This window comes from Ahaetulla prasina, chromosome 16 (assembly GCF_028640845.1).
Source record: "Ahaetulla prasina isolate Xishuangbanna chromosome 16, ASM2864084v1, whole genome shotgun sequence".
Classification (NCBI taxonomy): Eukaryota; Metazoa; Chordata; class Lepidosauria; order Squamata; family Colubridae; genus Ahaetulla; species Ahaetulla prasina.
In genome coordinates, this window is record NC_080554.1 from 13,944,087 (window position 1) to 13,964,269 (window position 20,183).

Here is a 20,183-nt window from a genome sequence, read left to right on the forward strand (position 1 = left end):
TTGGCCGCTGTGAGTTGTCATAGTCTTACATGCAACTGGCCCTTTGTGGGCAACCACCGAGTACTCGTATCAAATGCTCTAACTGCCAAAGGCCACTGTAACCACATTGCCAAAAAAGGCATTAAGGGTTGTAAACCTCATCTTGCAAAGCTTCTCCGGTAATATTACACTACTAACCAGTGCATACAAAACATTTGCTACAGAGGTGGGTTTCAGCAGGTTCTGACCTGTTCTGAAGAACCGGTAGCGGAAATTTTGAGTAGTTCGGAGAACTGGTAGTAAAAATTCTGACTGGCCCCGCCCCCATCTATTCTCTGCCTCCCAGGTCCCAGCTGATCAGGAGGAAATGGCGATTTTTGCAGTTACCTTCCCCTGGAGAGGGGTGGGAATGGAGATTTTACAGTATCCTTCCCTGCCACACCCACCAAGCCACACCCAGAGAACCGGTAGTAAAATTTTTTGAAACCCACCATTGATTTGCTAGACCAATTCTCAAATACAGCTCATCTGTCTGGAACCCACCCTGCATATCAGACATTAATAGAATAGAATAGAATAGAATAGAATAGAATAGAATAGAATAGAATAGAATAGAATAGAAATTTTTTATTGGCCAAGTGTGATTGGACACACAAGGAATTTGTCTTGGTGCATATTCTCTCAGTGTGCATAAAAGAAAAGATACATTCATTCATTAACACATTAAGACTTTAATACAATTGAACAAGTTCAGAGATATTTCACAAGAAGAGTCCTCCACTCCTCTGCTCGCAACAAAATACCTTATGCCACCAGACTCCAAATTTTGGGCTTAGAAAATTTAGAACTACGCCACCTTCGGTATGACCTAAGCATAGCTCATAAAATCATCTGCTACAATGTCCTACCTGTCAATGACTACTTCAGCTTCAACCACAACAATACACGAGCACACAATAGATACAAAATTAAGGTAAACTGCACCAAACTCGATTGCAGAAAATATGACTTCAGCAACAGAGTGGTCAATGCCTGGAATGCACTACCTGACTCTGGTTTCATCCCAAAGCCCCCAAAATTTTAACCTTAGACTGGCTACTGTTGACCTCACCCCATTCCTAAGAGGTCTGTAAGGGGTGTGCATAAGAGCACCAGCGTGCCTACCGTTCCTGTCCTAATGTTCCCTTTAATTGTATTCATTTTATGTATTCAATTCATGCTTACACTTATCTATATTATCTAATACATACTCGACAAATAAAATAAAATAAAAATAAGTAAAATAAATAATGATGGCCCCCATTGGCCCCCAATGAAATTGAGTTTGACACCCCTGCAATAAAGGATGACAAGAGGGGGAGAAAACATGGGTGCCCATTTAGCTTCAAGAGCCAAAAGAAAATCCAGTGAGCGAATTTCCAGTGGAGTTGCACAATCGCTCTGGAAGCCTGCAGAGCCCCCAGTTAAGAGCCTGCGGTTTTTTTTTCTCCAAAAGTCTAGACAGGAAGTTCTGTTTTTGAACGTCTCCATGTGGAATGTCTCCTGTTCTGAATTCCCCTCCTTGGGCTTTAGAGAGTTTCAAGCTTCCAGATCTACAGAGTCAATGCAGGAAATGTTACTGTACATTTTCTTCCCCCATTTGCAGTGTGCGCTCTTGCTGTGCTAAATTGAAAAAAGACATTATTTCCCTCCCCCTGTTACCTTGGCTGGAGAGTCTTGTGAGGAGGAGAGGATGGCCTGGGTGATTGCGGAGTAAGAGAAGCTGTTCTTTTTTACACTGAAGGAATCCTTCCTCGCCCTTAGCAGAGCCCGAGCCTTGAACCTCATTTGGGGGTTCCTTCGGGGCTTCAGGCTAAACAAGCCCCAGCTGTTGTGTTTCGGCTGGAGAACACATGACCAGTAACCAGCAGTTGACTGGTTAACCGCCGATGCTATAGCCGGCGGGAGAATTAAGGAGCTGCTACTGGCTGAGCTGTTGACAGCTCCAATATAAAAGGGCTGTCAGTTTAGAGCTTGCTTGCTTGCTCACCTCAGTTAATTGTTTGTAGTTAATAAAAGAACTGTTAATGGTTCTCCTGCGTTGCCTCACTTCTTGCTGTTGTTTTGCGAATACAACACCAGCAACCCTCGGAGGGCGAGGCCTGCTGTCCCCGTATTCCTGAAGACAGGTCCTAGGCTGGAGAGCTCGGGAAGATTGGAACCACCACCTGAATTGGGACAATCAGTTCCTCTGTAAGAGCCCAGTGCGTACAGTTGGCAAAACTTCAGATACTTTGTGAGGTAACAACAACAACAACAACAACAACAACAACAACAACAACGAGTTGGAAGGGACCTTGGAGGTCTTCTAGTCCAACCTCCCTGCCCAGGAAATCCTACACCATTTCAGACAAATGGTTATCCAACATTTTCTTAAAAATTTCCAGTGTTGGAGCATTCACAACTTCTGCAGGCAAGTTGTTCCACTGATAGGTAGTGAAGCTGGGATGTAGTAACTGAATAGCTTTTGCTTTGATTGGACAGAACTCACTTCTTCGGATGCACAATGCAGTCAGAGATCTGCACCTCTTCTATTTCAACTTATTTTGCTCTCTGGGCTATAAATGTAAATAATAAAAAAAAATTGTATACCTCAAAGCTTCTGGGTGGGTGGATGCATATGAGACTCACGCTAGGTCATCTGCTACTCTTGTGTAATTGACCAAACAGGAATGTACCCAGTAGAGAGCCAATTTGCTGGCTCCTGGCTATAAACCAGGAGAAGGTGAGTTCTAGTCCTGTCTTAGGTGGTGGGTGACTTTGGACAGGTCTCTCTCACTTGGACTGATGAACAGACGCTTGGGCTGTAACAAGCTGGCAGTCCATTCCTGTTGTAGCCAATGGATTACTTGGTTGATCTGAAAAAGGTGGACTCTGTTAGAAAGAAAATAAAAATATTCCCAGATGAATTCTGTGCATGTGTGAAATGTGTTTCTTTGGTGAGAATAATCTCTGGCTCTGGAGAGAGAGAAAAAGTTGGTTGGAAATGTGATGTGGATTAGAGAGAAACCATGCTGACTCTGTAAACCACTTAGAGAGGGCTGTAAAGCATTGTGAAGCGGCATATAAGTCTAAGGGCTATTGCGCTCTCTCTCTCTCTCTCTCTCTCTCTCTCTCTCTCTCTCTCTCTCTCTCAGCAGTGGTTAGAATGCAGTATTGCAAACTAACTCTGCCGACTGCCAGCAGTTCGATTCTCACCAGCTCAAGGTTGACTCAGCCCTCCATCCTTCTGAGGTGGGTAAAAAGAGGATCCAGATTGTTGGGGGCAAGAGCTGACTCTGTAAACCGCTTAGAGAGGGCTGTAAAGCACTGAAGCGGTAGATAAGTGTAAGTGTTATTGCACTACTTTCCCCATCTTTTCAGCAGCATTTCAAGAAGTTGAGCATCACATGCAGTGTCTTACAGACATTGTTTTAAACCCTTGGCAGGCTCTCCCTGTGATTCGGAGGTTGATCTTGATCTGGACTCTGAATGTGGGCAGGGAGATCAGAGTTGTCATTGTGTCTGCTTATTGGTACATGAAACACATCAATAGCAAAGAGTGGAAAGAAGTTTGTGCAGCTCCTCTCCACCACACTAAGGGAATTTGGGGCCAAGTCATTGTGAAACTAGATCCCTGGCTGCATCTTGGATGAACGTCGTGAGTCTGGCAGGGTTGAATGCTCTCCCCGGTTCCAGCTTCTCAGCTTGGACAACAGGATGAAAAATAGTTGCAGTATCTAATCTTGCCTCAGTCAGATCATCTGCGAGGGACACACAGACCACGGCTCTTGCCAACTGGGCCTCAGACTTTGCTTCAATTGGCAGCATTTCGAAAGAGTCCTTTGGTTGACCTTCTTGCTGTGAAGTATTAATCAGAGGCTTGTTTGGGGCTCATTAATACATCCCCCCCCTTTTGTTCTTCAGGGTTGCTTTATTGGTTGCTCTGCTGAGAGTCAAATTGCTGCCTGCAGTTATCATCATCATTTAACGACCCCGTAATCCTTTGCGGGGTGGAGTCTGGGCAACTGAATGGAACTAGCCGAGCAATTAATGGCCAGATGCCCTTCCTGTCGCCAATGCAGAGTTTTGTTCAGCAGATATATTCTCATTGTGGCCAGAGAGAGAAATATCTGCCTCTACCTAGGATCGAACTCACAGCTTCCTGATTGTGAGGCAAGAGCTTTACCTCTAGCCACCGCACCACACTTGTTTGCTTTCTGGAGTGATCAGGCAACAATGAATGGTTTGACCGCAGGTCCTGAGCAAATGGCTTGGGCAGAGTTCAAAAGAAGCCAAGAACAGTCTTCATTTTAAGGAGAAGGATCTTTATACAGAATCCAATGCCCAACCCTTTCCCTGCTATTTGTGCTGCAAAGATCAGCAAGGCTTCTGTGATGCCCAGCAGCCTTTATTTGTGTAAAGGTTTAATGAACAGCTTTATTAAGTAGGTCACCAAACTTGGCCCTTTCTAGAGCCTTGAGCCTCAGATTTGGGCACCCACGGGGTAACTTCCACCTTGCTGGTGGAAATGCCCCCCCAGTCAGCTTGGCCAAGAGATCCAGGGAGGTATGTGAAACCTATCCAGTTTCTCAGCAATGGCAAATAATTCTTGGAAAGTTTAAAGTCTTGACTTTAGCTGTTAATTGACCCTGGCTCATCATCAACTTGGCATGATTTGGTCTAACAGAAGGCTGTTCAGAAATAGATCATTTATTTATAAGATTTTTTCAGGCTGCCCATCTCAGCATCAGCTTTATTTAAAATCAAAGCTAGAATATATTAAAGCAGAAGAAAAGAAAACCAAATGGGGAAAACAAGCACACTAATGTATATCGTTCAGTCCAGAGTCATGGATGCAGAGATGGGCTCCAGCCGGTTCGGATCTATTGTTAAATTTTTGTGCAGTTCGGAGAACCAGCTAATCACACCACTGGCTGCCCCTCCCAGTCACTCCTTATCTCACCTCGCCGGCCTTGGTCATGGCATAGCAGCTGTGGTGGGTTTCAAATTTTTTTACTACCGGTTCTGTGGGTGTGGGTTGGTGGGCGTGGCAGGGGAAGGATACTATAGAATTTCCATTCCCACCCCACTCCAGGGGAAGGTTATTCCCAAATCCCCATTTCCTCCCTATCATCTGGGACTCGGGAGGCAGAGAATAGATGGGGGTGGGACCAGTCAGAGGTGGTATTTACTCAAAATTTCTGCTCCAAATTACTCAAACTTTCCGCTACTGGTTCTCCAGAACTGGTCAGAACCTGCTGAATCCTACCTCTGCATAGCAGCTGCTGTTCCCTGGCTCCCTTGCCTCGACCGTGTGGCCCAGCTCACATGCCTGCCTTCGCCCCGGCCTCCCACGTGGCCCAGCTACCTGCCTGTCTGGTGACCCTTCCTGAACGGCCTGTTACAGGACCACCCTAGGACTCCCCCGGTCTGTCCCAGGCCAAAAGGGAGAGTCCCTGGGCCTGATCTGCCCTCCCCACCCCATTCCCCGTGGCTTTACTGCGCTTACTTTTCAAAGAGGCTGAGCCACGTGGCAGAGAAGCCAAAGTCTTCTACTCAGAAGCCCCTGAAGCTGTAAGAACGTGAGATGTAAAGGGAAACAGCTTTCCCCATCTGGCTTCGGCTTCTCTGCCATGGGGGCTTGCAGGCTTAGTTTGGGCCCAGTCTGCTTGCTGCTGGGTTCGAATGAGCCAGGGATTGGGGTGTGGCAGCCAATCAAGGAGGGCCTCGCAGTTCAGCATAAAGGCCACTGTCCGAACTTGGGTTCGAAAGGGATCACCGTCGGATGCCATGGGATGTAGGACTGCCAACTCTTCCCGCTTCCTAGCCCTGCTGTGGAATCGGCCCAGGTTCTTGCAAGCAATCACAGAAGGGAGTTTTCACACAAAGTGCCTGCAGGTTTGCGAGACCTTTCAGAAAACCGCTGAAACATTGGAAGTGAACTCCTGCCGTAGGTGGCCAAGCGGATGCAGGCTCTCTTAGGCCAGGGGTCTCAAGCTCGATTTCATCAGGGTTGTGTTTGACCTTGGGGGGGGGGGGCAGCTAAACATCACTCATGTCGGGACACCTGTGGTGGCCCAAGTGTTCTGCCAGCAAAAATGGGCTCCTGAGCTCCGTTTTCAGCTGCGACGGTCTCCTGCAACCCTCTGCCAGTGAAAACGGAGCCCGGGAGGGCCACATGTGGCCTTCCTGAGCTCTGTTTTCAGTGGCAGAGGCACTGTGGGCCGGTCCTTCACTGCTTCCAGGGCAGCCCCACGGGCCAGATCTAAGCACCCTGGGGGCCGGATGTGGCCCCTGGGCCTCAAGTTTGACATCCCTATCTTAGGCGGTTGCTGAAGTGCAATTTCAGTGATTGGAGGAGCAGTCTGGGGGCTGAAGGAGTATGCTGATGGCCACAGGCCTTCCACTTGCCACCCCTGCCCACCCCGATCCCCCCGTCCCGAAGGTCCCTTTGTCATGCTTCTTTCTGCTTTCCTTTCCAGGTGTTGATGGGGAAGAGGTCGGATGACCGCGGGGACTGTGGTCATCACCGGCGGAATATTAGCAACTGTCATATTACTGTGCATTATAGCTGTTCTCTGCTACTGCAGGCTACAGGTACATTTTGCTTCACAACATGAGTTTTTAAAAATTATTTATTATTACACTTCTGTGCCTGGGATGGGGAGGAGCTGTTGTGTTACAAGCGTGCTGTTGTTTTTCTTGGGATTTGGGGGATACCTGCTTTTATTTGGCCAGGATTTTGCATGGCCAGAATCCAGACTAGGTTTGTGTAGGAATTCACAGAGAATGGTGTGTGTGTGAGAGAAAGTGGGGGTTGGGGTGGGTGGGGAGGGGGTGGCTGAGGAATGTGATTTCATACGTGTTTATTATATCATAAGATTTGATTCACCAGTTTGCTCTTTCGCCGTGGAAGCGTCTGCACGTGTGCTCTGCCAGAGGAGCGAAGGCTTCCCTTGCCAGCTGCCAAAAAAATCTTGCACCATTGCCAAAAGCCGAGATTTTGACGGTGAGAGTGTGCTTTGGAGAACTTCTGGCAGTCTAAGGAATGTGAAAATTGGCATCTGCTGCTGCCACTCACAGCCAAATGACCACATCAGAAAAAAATCAAATCCTTTCTGTACGGAGCATCATTCTCAAGTCACCTCCGTGCTGCCTCTTATTTCATTTCATTTTAGGCAGGTGGGGAAGCTGCTGAAGAGCTTGTGCAAGGCAGACTCTTCTCTTCCAATGGCGCCTGTACAAGGGGCTCCCTTCAGAACAGGGGTCTCCAAACCTGGGCAACTTTAAACCTGGCGGAATTCTGGGAGTTGAAGTCCACCAGGCTTAAAGTTGCCCAGGTTGGAGACCCCTGCTTTAGAAGACTCTCTGGTGAGCCAGATCAGTTGGGGGAGGTTTCCTTTTATCACTAAAATTATGCAGCCACAGAACTGCTTCTCAGACTACTCAAAAGGGAAGTTCCTTAGGCTGGTAAATGCGAAGGAGGAAGGACAGTTGCAAAATCCTTGACCTTGGAGGGCAGACTTGGAAACGGAAGACAAACTGGTCAGCCTTGGTAGTTATTCAGACTGCATTTTATGGGCAAAACAGTTTTCCAGAATAATCTGGAGCTAAGAAGGCCCAATACGTCACCCTCAAAGGGCTTGTTGCATTAACCCAAAGGTGCTTTTTCAAGGAGGCAACTGGACTTTCTTTTTTTTTCTTTTTGAAGACATTTCGCTTCTCATCCAAGAAGCTTCTTCCGCTCTGACAGGATAGTGGGGAATGGAAGGATTTATATTCCTTGCAAATAGCGTATAAAAAGAATATAAAACCTTCCATTCTCCATTATTTGTCAGAGCTGAAGAAGCTTCTTGGATGAGAAGTAAAATATCTTCAAAAGAAAAACAGGAAAGTCCAGTTGCCTCCTGAACAAGCACCTTCGGGACAACCAGGACCTGGAATACTGAGAATCTCTACAGACTTCTAGCTATACAATTGAATGGTGTGGGAATAGGAATGGATTTCCAGAGAAAAAATTGCAGACTACAGGAAACATTTGCACCACTCAGGTGACCCTGAAGGCACAGATAAACCTCCAAGTGCTTCAAGGACTCTGTAAAAGGATGCAAAGGACCAGCTGTCTGTAAGGAATATGGATCCTTCCATTCCCCACCATCCAGTCAGAGCTGAAGAAGCTTCTTGGATGAGAAGTGAAACGTCTTCAAAAAGAAAAAAAACAAAGTCCAGTTGCCTCCTGAAAAAGCACCTTTGGGACAACCATGACCTGGATGACAGAGAATCTCTACAGACCATGGCATTTGTTGTTTTATGGCAAGATTATTGCTTTCAGAAGTTGTAGGTGCTCCATCATTGGAGGTTTTCAAGAAGAGACTTCACAGCCATTTGTTCAGTATGTTGTAGGGTCTCCAGATTGAGCAGGGGTTGGACTAGAAGACCTCCAAGGTCCCTTCCAACCCTTTTATTCTATGTCAGAGTCTCACAACCTTTCATAAAGTAGTCTCTGAGCACGGGCCAATTCTAAAGGGGGAAAATCAGGAATGAAGCTGCAGGAGACAAAAACTTCAAAACAATAAGAAAAAAACCCCAGAAAGCAAATGTTTAGCACTAAAGGAAACTCATTGACCTGCTGTGCATAATGCAGAAGTTTACCAAGGGATTTTTTTTTCGGGGGTGGGGTGGGGTGGGGTGGGAAGCAATGGATCAATTGCAGGGAAGTCGAAATATCCGAGGGCAGAAGAACTGGGCACCTAACAGGAAACACAAAAAAGCAAATGTTCCAAGTTGGAACATTCCCAGGGAGGATTCTTGGGGTTCATTTGTTTATATTCCTCAGTTGCTCATTCATTTCCTATCCTCAAAAGCTAGAAAAGTGGCCAAGGCTATATTAAATGACAGTAAAATGCCTGGAACATTCTGGGACCGCCCAATTACAGCCTCGGTGTATCCACAGTGCAGGACCTGATGCATTTGCGTGATGCTTGCATTTATTCCTGTACAGATAAACTAAGCAGGTTGAGATTCTCAGGGCTAGGAAACCCACCAGCATGGCCAGTGGAGGGGAGGGGAACACCAGCAACATCACCTGCATTCAAAGAGGGTCCCTCTCAAGATGTACAGGTAGTCTGTAGAATCAGCACGGCAAGTACCGACTCCCTTTTTGAAATTTGAAACCTTTCTTTGTCTTTGATTAATTGACTTTTAAAATGGCGTCTAAAAGTGAAAGTAAAATTTTTTAGTACGATGAAGCAGCGTTACTTGTGGATTGTTACAAACGGAGTTTTTTTTATACTGAAAGGAGGGAAGGAGAGTTATTAAGTTTGAATTCCTGATTCTTTTGAAGACAGAATGGCAGCTAAACCTTTAAAGCCTTCTGGAAGAAGGGGATCTGAACCAAGTCTTGAGGAAATATTGAAAGAACAATTAAAACTTTCTGAAGATAGGCAAAAAGAGATGATGGAGAATTTTAATGCAAAAATAAGAGAAGATATTCTTATGGCAGTTCAAGGACTGAGTAAAAAAATTGAAGGATTGGAAGTGGAAATGCAACAGATCTCTCAGTCAAATAAGTATTTAGAAGATGAAATGAAAGGTGTTCAGAAAAAAGTGGATCAAAATGAAGATCAGGTTGTGATATTACAATATAAACTTATGGAAGGAGCTCTTAGAATTGTGGTATGCGAGAAGAGCGTGAGAAGACTTAAGAAAAATTATATCAGAAGCATTGGCTGAATTTATTGAAGCGGACCTCAAGATGTAGCTTACCAAATTGATAAAATATATAGAGTTAATTCTTGGATTGCAAGACAGAGAAAGCTTCCTCGGGACATTGTGGTTTATTTTGTGAAAAGGACTATGAGAAATCAAATTCTGCAAGTTTCATATCAGACAACTTTAAAAATTGGAGAACAGGAGTTGAAGGTGTTGAAAGAGATTCCTTCAAAGATGTTAAGAGACAGGAAGCAATTTGCTTTTTACACAAGAACTTAAAAAACATCAGATTCAATTCAGATGGGAGGTGCCAGTTGGACTGACACTATTCTATCAAGGAAGGAGATATAGAATTGACACGGTTTTAAAGGCAAAGGATTTTCTTTCTACAGTTTTGAAAGTCGAAATAGAAGTGATAGAAAAACTTCAAGAGACTCAAGAAGGCGTGGTGACCCAAGAGCCTTTATTGCTGCCAGTATTAGAGGAACCACAAGAGCAAAGGGTGACAAGAGGAGCCCTTAAGCGTAAAGAAGAGCAACAGTCTCAAAGTAAAAGTCAGGATCCCATTATGGAAGCTGTGGGAGGAGCTAGACGGAAGATACCGGAGGAGGAGCGTCTGCTTCAAAGCTTCAGGAGGCCAGTAATGGCAAATAGAATCTTGTCATGGAATGTTAATGGCTTGAATTCAGCTCAGAAAAGAAGGAAAATATTTCACTACTTGAAACAATTTAAAAATGATGTGATTTGTTTGCAAGAGACACATATAAAATTATCAGACCAAAAATATTTAATTAATTCAAAATTGGGTAACCATTTTGTTGCATCAGCTTTGGAAAAGAAGCATGGAATTGTTGTATATATCAGAAGGATTTACCAGCTAAGCTTAATTGAGGCAGATATTCAAGGAAGATTTATTGCTATTGAACTGGTGATAGATGCAAAAAGACTTTGTTGATAGGTATTTATGCACCTAATCAGCAACAAGAAAAGTTTTACAAAATGTTACATGAGAGGTTGACCTCTGGGATTATAGTTCGTTTATTTTATTAGGAGACTGGAATGGAGTAATTGATACAAGAAAGAGAACTTCCTCCAAGAAGATACCTATACATGCAAAATTACCAAAATCTTTTTTTGAAATGATGGAAGACTTTGAGTTTAGAGATATATGGAGGTTACGGAATCCAGATGAGAGAGATTTTACTTTTTTCTGATAGGCATCAATCTTTTTCACGCATTGATTTTATTTTAATTTCTAATGACTTGCTTTCTAGGGTGAAGAAAACGAAGATATTTTCGAGGTGTTTAACTGACCATAGCCCAGTATGGATGGAATTATTACAAGGGAAAAAAGGTGGTAGAACATGGAGGTTGAATGAAAATCTGTTTAGATATGAGGATAATGTAACTTATTGTAAGAAACAGTTAAAAGAATTTTTTGATTTTAATATGTACAAAGGGACACCTATAGGAACTGTGTGGGAAGCGAGCAAAGCGTTTATTAGAGGATATTGATTTTATTTGGACAACAGGCAAAGGAATAATAAACAAAAGCAGCGTAGATATTTGGAAGAAGAAATTCAAAGGAAGCAACAGTTATTAATTCAAAACCCACAAGATCATAAACTTAAAGAGGCTATAAAAATATTACAGAGTCAATTTAATATGTTAATGGCAGACCAGGTGGCAACGAATATACAATATGCTAAACATAATACTTTTTGTAATGCAAATAAACCTGGGAGATGGTTGGCATATAATTTAAGGAAGAAACAGAAAGCACGTGTCATACAAAAAATAGAATATAAAGGTAAAGAGACATATCAACAGGATAAAATTAAAAAGGCATTCTCAGAATTTTATACTGCACTATATGCAAAAGACAAAATATTGGATAGGGATATTTATGATTATTTGAAAGATTATAAGGTGAATATTCTAACATTAGAACAGAGGGAGGAGCTGAACCGGCCGATAGCTACTGGAGAAATAGTGGAGGCAATTAAACAATTAAAAATGGGGAAAACCCCTGGTACAGATGGTCTTACAGCAACTTATTATAAAAAAACACAGGATGAAATATTAGGCCCACTTAAAGAATTATTTAATCAGATACAATTAGAGTGGAATACCCCGGTCATGGAAAACATCTTTTATTTCACTGATACCGAAAGAGGAGCAAGACTGCTCTAAACCTGGTAACTATAGGCCGATTTCACTTTTAAATAATGATTATAAGATTTTTGTAAAAATAATAGCAAATAGATTAATGTTAGTTTTACAACAAAGAATTCATACTGATCAATCTGGTTTTATAAAAGGGAGGCAGATGAGGAATAATGTTAGACAGATTATTAATATATTGGAATATTTGGAAAAGAAGAATACTTCAGCGGCACTTATTTTTTTGGATGCAGAGAAAGCCTTTGATCGATTGCATTGGGATTTTTTATTTAAATTAATAGAGAAAATGCAATTTGGAGACTGTTTTATTAGAATAATTAAAGCGATTTATGGAGAGCAAACAGCACAGATTATAGTAAATGGTAGTTTGACAGAAGTTATTAAGATTGCGAAAGGAACAAGACAGGGATGTCCCTTATCACCATTATTGTTTGTTTTGACTCTGGAACCATTATTAGATAAAATACGAGAATTAATGAAAATAGATGCAATAAAGATTAGACAATATGAGTACAAAGTTAGAGCTTTTGCAGATGATGTAGTGGTTACGTTAATGAATCCTATAAATTCAAGTAGATTTTTGTTGGAAGTAATTGATAAATATGGAAAGGTATCAGGATTTAAAATAAATCAGAAAAAACAAAAGTGATAATTAAAAATATGTCTATACAACAGAAACAAAAACTAGAGGAAATGACAGGATTTGAGGTAGTAAAAAGGTTAAATATTTAGGGTCTATATTAGCTCATCGAACAAGAAACTTTATAAGAATAATTATGACTTGCTATGGCAAAAGTTCAGAATGATATGAATGGCTGGAAGAAATTGCAGTTATCCCTATTGGGAAGGATTGCTATTAAAATGAATGTGTTACCTAGATTTTTGTTTCTGTTCCAGATGATACCTATAATTAAAAAGGATAAAAATTTGGAAGATTGCCAGAGTGGGATTAATAAATTTATATGGCAGGGATAAAAGGCGAGGGTTAAAATGACAATAATACAGGATTCACGGGAAAGAGGTGGTTTAAGAATGCCTAATTTTAAACTATATTATGAAGCAGTAACCTCTCAGTAATAAGTGACTGGTTTAACTTAACAGAGGAAAGAATTTTGAATATAGAAGGTTATGACTTGTTATATGGATGGCATGCGATTTATTTTATGGAAAAAGTGGATAGGGCTTTTAAGAATCATGTGTTGAGAAGTGCTCTTTATGGTCTGGAATAAATATTCCTATAAATTAGATTATAAGATTCCTATATGGGCGAGCCCTAGACATGCAATAGAGAATATAAATATAGAACAGAAACAGGAAATGATTACATATAAAGAACTTTTGTATGCTGAAGGAGGTAGATTGCAATTAAAATCATTACAGGGATTAAATGAAGAAGGAGGAATTATACTTGGTTTCAATATGGGCAAATAAGTGCTAGATGGAAAGAAGATCAAAAATTGGTATAATGCAAAGGAGGAAAATTTAATAAAGCAAATTAGAAATCAGACCCAGGAGCATATAAAGAGATTGTATAATGTGTTGCTTGAAATAGATTCGGAAAAGGATTTGGTAAAGGATTGTATGATAAAATGGGCACAGAATATTCAGGAACCAATAATGTTGGAAACATGGGAGAAAATTTGGGTTAGAAATGTTAAGTTTACACAAGCACAGAATTTAAGGGAAAATTTTTATAAGATGTTTTATAGATGGCATTTAGATCCCAAAAAATTATCATGTATGTATCCTAATATCCAAGCGAAATGTTGGAGGTGTGATTGTGATGATGCTACATATTTTCATATTTGGTGGACTTGCAAGAAAATTAAGGTCTTTTGGATAAGAATTTGGTGGATTATTCAAAATGTACTGAAGAAGAAGATAAAGTTCCTGCCACAATTTTTCCTTTTGGGAATTATAATGGATTGTACAGGATTGAGACTAAACTGATTTTGAACTTAATAACAGCAGCAAGACTGTTGATTGGACAATACTGGAAGAAGAAGAGATACCTACAATAGAAGAATGGATATTGAAAGTTATTAACTTGGCTGAGATGGCTAAAATCTCAGCGCTTTTAAAAGACAATACGCAGGAAAGATATTTAATTGAATGGAAAAATGGATTGATTATCTACAAAACAGATATCAGATTAAGAAATATCAGATTGCCTTTGAATAATTAGAAAGTTATTTTATGTAATGGGGAGGGGGTTGGGAGACGAAAAGCTTTGGATGTGGTTATTTGGATTGGACTTTACCTTGTGATTGACCCGGGAAGCCGGGGGTGGGGGAGGGAGGGGGATGTTTTGTTTTTTTTTGTTTTTTTGGGAGGGAGGGGGAAAAAAGGGGGAAAATGTTTTTGTTTTTTTTAAAACTCTTTCAATAAAAAAAAAAAAAAAAAGATGTACAGGTAGTCGATTGAGCCCAACATTTCTGCTGCTAAATGAGACAGTTATTAAGTGAGTTTTGCCCCATTTTATTACCTTTCTTGCCACACAACTGTTAAATGAACCTGGCTGCTTACTTTGCTCATCAGAAGGTCACAAAAGCTGATCACATGACCCCAAGATACGGCAACCGTCATAAATATGAGTCAGTTGCAAAGTGCCTGAATTTTGATCACGTGACCCGGGGGATGCTGCAACAGTCTTACGTGTGGAAAGTGGTCATCAGTTACATTTTTTTTAGTGCCATTGTATCTTTGAATGGTCACTAAATGAACTATTGTAAATTGAGGACTACATGGCTCTCCAATCTGGCTGCAGTGGTTGGATGACCTTGGGGGGCCTGTTACCCACTGTGGGTCACCAGCTCAGTGGCCCAGGCCAGCCGGAGCTCATAGGGAAGAGGAGGCTGGGGCAGAAGCCAGGCAGGCAGACGCTGCTCACCCAAGGCTCTGGGGGAGCCCAAGGCAGCTGTGCCAGAGGGAGGGCCAGGGAGCCCCACTCCCGACAGCAAAAGCTTTGGGGCTTTTGCGGGAGACCCTGAGCCTCATTTGAGAGGTTGACCTGTTGGGTTGAAAGGAGGGCCACAACAGCAATAGCAGTAGCACTTAGACTTATATTTACAGCCCCTCTCTAAGCAGTTTGCAGAGTCAGCCTCTTGCCCCCCACAATCTGGGTCCTCATTTGACCCACCTCGGAAGGATGGAAGGCTGAGTCAACCTTCAGCCTGGTGGGACTCGAACTGCCAAACTGGCAGTCAGCAGAAATAGCCTGCAGTACTGCACTCTAACCACTGCGCAACTGCGGCTCATAAGATGATGTTCAGTTGAAAAAAAAAAGTTTAAAAATTGCTTGTTTAATTACTAAAGGCAATTAGATGGAAAGCTGGCTGGCTAACAGTAAATAATGAAAGAATGTGGTTAATTGACAGCATAATCCCATGAAAAATTCCTAAAAACTCATGGTAGACTGACTGAATTAGCCTATTTTGTGGTTTTTGCAAAACACAGCGAAACTTAAAATCTTTGTGCATCAAATAATGGCTCCTAACGACATTTAAACTTTGGCAAGAAAAGCTCCCCTAGCTATGACCCCCAGTGGCCATTGTGCCTCCTCCTGATTCCCGGGATAATAAAAGGCCTCAAGACACCTGAAAAGACTATGCAGGGCGATCATCCCTCCACTGCTGGCTGCAGAGCAGAATGCCCAGGAAGGTGCTGGAAATGAATACTTTGACTTGAACACAGGGTCCTCTCCCACAAATGCAGTTGAGTGGTGACAGATATAAGGTCCTTCACTTAGGCACTGAAAATCAAATGCAGGGCACAGAATAGGCAGTACCAGACTCAACAGTAGTAACTGAGAGGGAGATCTAGGAGTCTAGTGTTGGCTCTGCGCATGCGCGAGAATGGTAGCTGCTTAGAGGAGCCCGAATCGGCGGTGGCAGCTTTCCCTGAAATGGAGACTTCAGGCTGACTCACCAGGCTTCTCCGGTCCCTCGGCGGGTGGTTCGATCTGTCTGGCTGCCGCTGGAGAGGTTTGTGGCCTCTCGGACATGCGACAGCCGAGAACGGGCCGAGGGGCGGAGTGGCGGTCCGGAAGGGGGCGGCCATCTTGGAGGAAGCGAGGACGCGAGGGAGGCGAGGGAGGCGAGGGAGGCCTGCTGTTTGTTGCAGGCTTCGGCCTCGGCTCCGGCCTTGCCTTGCCCAGCGGAGCGGAGCGGCCCTGCTTTGCCCAGCGGAGCGGAGCCTTGCCCAGCGGAGCCCTGCCTAGCGGCCCAGCGGCGATCCCGGCGATCCTGGCCAAATTCCAGCGGCGTGAGATCGTCGGTGGTCTCGGCCTGGCTCCGACGGCTTCGGGATGTGGATTCGGCCTGATTTCAATTGGCGCAAATCCTGGCCCGTTTTTCTGCCTGTCGGTGGACCTGCTGGCTCCTTTGGCGCCAGTTCCATCGGCGCCAGTTCCATCGGCGCTGGTTGCACCCGGCGAGGCTGTGTGGACTGCGAGGCGCCTGTCCAACGGCGCCCTGTATTTGGCAGCCCCACCGAGGATGGGTGGGGTGAGGCCTCGGTGGGAGAGGAGGCCGGAACCGTGGCTGAGGTTTGTCCCCTCTTTTGGCCTGTTTTGTCGCATCTTTTCATCGCGTGTCATCGAATGGCCCCTGGTGGCCTGGCTTGCTCCATCGTATTTCCCTTTGTGGCCTTTATGGCCTGGCTTGCTCCATTGTATTACCCCCACCCCCACCCCGGACCATGGGTCATCTAAACTGGGCGGTCATGCATGTCCATCTGCGGGATGGAGTGGATTGGACTGGATTGGACTAGCTCGGACTGGTCTATGGACTCGGGCAGACCGATAGCCACTTCTACCTGATTAAGACCTATTGTAGAACTGCTTCCCATAGGCACACTATGGAGACTGTCGGCCTGTCTGTTCCTGTTTTGTCATCGCTATCCGGTTCCTGCTTCATTTGTCCTTTTACCAACTGGACTCCCGCTGGAAGATTCACCATTTCTATTACTCTGGGATTTTACCATCTTAGCATCCCTCGCCGATTCGCACTTTCCTATGCGCTACACTGCACGTGAACTCTTGCGCCTGCGAGGTGCCCCCGCCTCGCAGGAATGGCCCATATCGCTACCAAGGGCCGGCCTCAATGACGGGTCTTGGGACCCACAGAGGTGGCATGCGAGAAGAAAGAGCCTTTGGGGGTTTTTAGACAGGGCATTTTTAAGGGGTGGAGGGTAGGGCGGGTGGTGGGGGTAGCCCGGCGGGAGGGAAACCAGTTCCAGCGCATGCTCGTGGCGATTATCAAATGGATTCGGAGGTTATGGGGGGGGAGGGTGTTCCTCTGTGTGAGGGTGAGTCTATTGGCACGGTAAGTGGGAGGGGCAGATATGGCGGAAGGGGGGGATCGTATCGACATAGGGGGTCACGCGTTCGATGTATGCAGGCGATCGGGTGCCCGATCCCCAAACTTTACCTGCCTCCCGGAGGGTCAGCACCCCCAGAGCCTGGGCCTTCGTCTGATGTTATGCAACGCACGGTCCGTGGCCAATAAGGCCCCCCTAATACATGATCTAATTCAGGGGGGTGCCGCGGATATTATAGGCGTTACGGAGACCTGGTTGGGCACTGAAGGGGGCGTGCCCCTGGTCGAGATGTGCCCACCGGGTTTCCGTGCATTCCATCAGCCGAGGCCCAGGGTAGGGGTGGAGGTGGCGGTTGCTATCAAAGAGAGTCTAGAGCCGAGGGAGACCACTGTACCTCAGATTGCCGGGTGTGAATCCTCTTGTGAGGTGGGGTCATAGATGTCAGATGGGCTTGCTGGTCGCGTACCTGGCTCCTTGCTGCGTGACAGCTGCCCTGCCCGAGCTCCTAGAGGTGCTTGCCGGGGTGGCGGTGGAGACCCCCAGACTTTTAGTCATGGGGGACTTTAACCTGCCATCTGCCGGCTCGTCATCGACGGTAGCTCGGGAGTTCTTGGCTTCCATGACGGCCTTGGACCTGACTCAAGTAGTGGATGGCCCCACTCACATCGGGGGTGGCACTCTGGACCTGATTTTTGTCTCTGGTCAGTGGTTGAGAGATCTGGACTTAAAGGAAATAGTCATTGAACCTTTGTCATGGTCAGATCACTCTCTCCTTCGCCTGGACTTCCTGACTGCTACCCAACACCGCAGGGAGACGGAACCATTACGTTGGTACCGTCCCAGGCGCCTGATGGACCCAGAGAGGTTCCGGACGGAGCTTGGGCCATTTCCTGAGGGTCTGGCTCACGGCACAGCAGAGGAACTAGCTGCAGCCTGGGAACGGGCTGCGGCCGGGGCTTTAGACCGTGTCGTGCCTTTGCGGCCTCTGACCCGGCGTAGGTCCCAACCGGCTCCTTGGTTCTCCGAGGAGCTGAGGGGGATGAAACGCCGGAGAAGACGCCTAGAGAGTTCCTGGAGGTCCAGCCGTTCAGAGGCTGATCGGACACTAGTTAGATCCTATACTAGGGCCTACCTAGTGGCACTGAGGGAAGCGAGGCGTTGCTACGCCTCCTCCCTCATTGCGTCGGCAGATAACCGCCCAGCTGCCCTGTTTCGGGTGACCCGCTCCCTCCTTCACCAGGGGGAGCGGGATGACCCGTTGCAGGGACGTGCTGAGGAGTTTAACGGTTATCTATACGATAAAATCGTTCAGCTGAAGGACGGTCTGGACCAAAATTGTGGCGATTCGGACGGGACGTCTGAGGGGGGGCTTGGTGGTGGTGTTTGGGATGGGTTTGGCCCTGTGACTCCGAGGACATGGACAGGTTGCTGGGTAGATTGAATGCCACCACGTGTTTACTGGACCCGTGCCTCCTGGCTGGTGCTGGCCACTCAGGAGGTGACACGAGGCTGGCTCAGGGATTACGAGCTTCCTTGTTGGAGGGAGTCTTTCCGGCCGCCTTGAAAGAGGCGGTGGTGAGGCCCTCCTCAAGAAGCCTTCCTGACCCGCTGTTTTAGGTAATTATCGTCGGTCTCCAACCCGCCGCGGCGAAGGTTGTAGAGAGTATGGTGGCATATCAGTTCCCCTGCACCTGGAGGAAACTGTCTATCTGGACCTGCTCCAGTCCGGCTTCCGCCCGGTTACAGCACTGAGACGGCTTTGGTCGCGTTGGTGGATGATCTCTGGAGGGCCAGGGATAGGGGTTATTCCTCTGCCCTGGTCCTATTAGACCTCTCAGCGGCTTCGATACCATCAACCATGGTATCCTGCTGCGCCGGTTGGGGGATTGGGAGTGGAGGCACCGCTTATCGGTGGTTCTCTCCTATCTCTCCGACCGGTCGCAGACGGTATTGACGGGACAGAGGTCACCCGGCGCCTCACTTGTGGGTGCCGCAGGGTCATTCTCGCCTTCTGTTCAACATCTATATGAAGCCGCTGGGTGAGATCATCAGTGGCTTCGTGTGAGGTACCAGCTGTACGCTGATGACACCCAGCTGTACTTTTCCACACCGGCCACCCCAATGAAGCCATCAAGTGCTGTCCCGGTGTTTGGAAGCCGACGGGTCTGGATGGGGAGGAACAGGCTCAAGCTCAATCCTCCAAGACGGAGTGGCTGTGGATGCCGGCATCCCGCACAGTCAGCTAAGTCCGCGGCTGACTGTCGGGAGCGAGTCATTGGCCCCGATGGAGAGGGTGCGCAACTTGGGCGTTCTCCTGGATGAACGGCTGTCTTTTGAAGACCATTTGACGGCCGTCTCCAGGAGAGCTTTCCACCAGGTTCGCCTGGTGCGCCAGTTGCGCCCCTTTCTAGACCGGGATGCCTTGTGCACAGTCACTCACGCCCTTGTGACGTCTCGTCTGGACTACTGCAATGCTCTCTACATGGGGCTCCTTGAAGGGCATCCGAGGCTGCAGTTGGTCCAGAATGCAGCTGGCAGGATAGAGGGAGCCCCTCGTGGCTCCCAAGTGACACCTATCCTGCGCCGGCTGCACTGGCTACCTGTGGCCTTCCGGGTGCGCTTCAAGGTGTTGGTGAATGTCTTTAAAGCGCTCCATGGCATTGGGCCGGGATACTTACGGGACCGCCTGCTGCTACCGAATACCTCTCACCGACCCGTGCGCTCTCACAGAGAGGGGCTCCTCAGGGTGCCATCGGCGCGACAGTGTCGTCTGGCGACACCCAGGGGAAGGGCCTTCTCTGTGGGGGCTCCCGCCCTCTGGAACGAACTCCCCCCAGGACTCCGTCAACTTCCGGACCTCCGAACCTTTCGCCGCGAGCTTAAAACCTACTTATTCATCTGCGCTGGACTGGGTTAGTGTTTTAATGGGTTTTAATGGGTTTTAGTTCTAAATTTTAATTCTGGCCAAT

At 46.1% G+C, this 20,183-nt stretch overlaps 1 protein-coding gene across 1 annotated transcript in view; it reads left to right on the forward strand.

The window, feature by feature from the left end:
* FAM163B (family with sequence similarity 163 member B) overlaps positions 1-20,183 on the forward strand; it is a 47,472-nt gene that overhangs the window by 22,018 nt on the left and 5,271 nt on the right. Inside the window, exon 2 of the mRNA XM_058159422.1 lies at positions 6,483-6,597. Within this exon, the coding sequence (XP_058015405.1) occupies positions 6,505-6,597 (93 nt within the window). The 5' untranslated portion in view covers positions 6,483-6,504. The remainder of the gene's footprint in view (positions 1-6,482; positions 6,598-20,183) is intronic.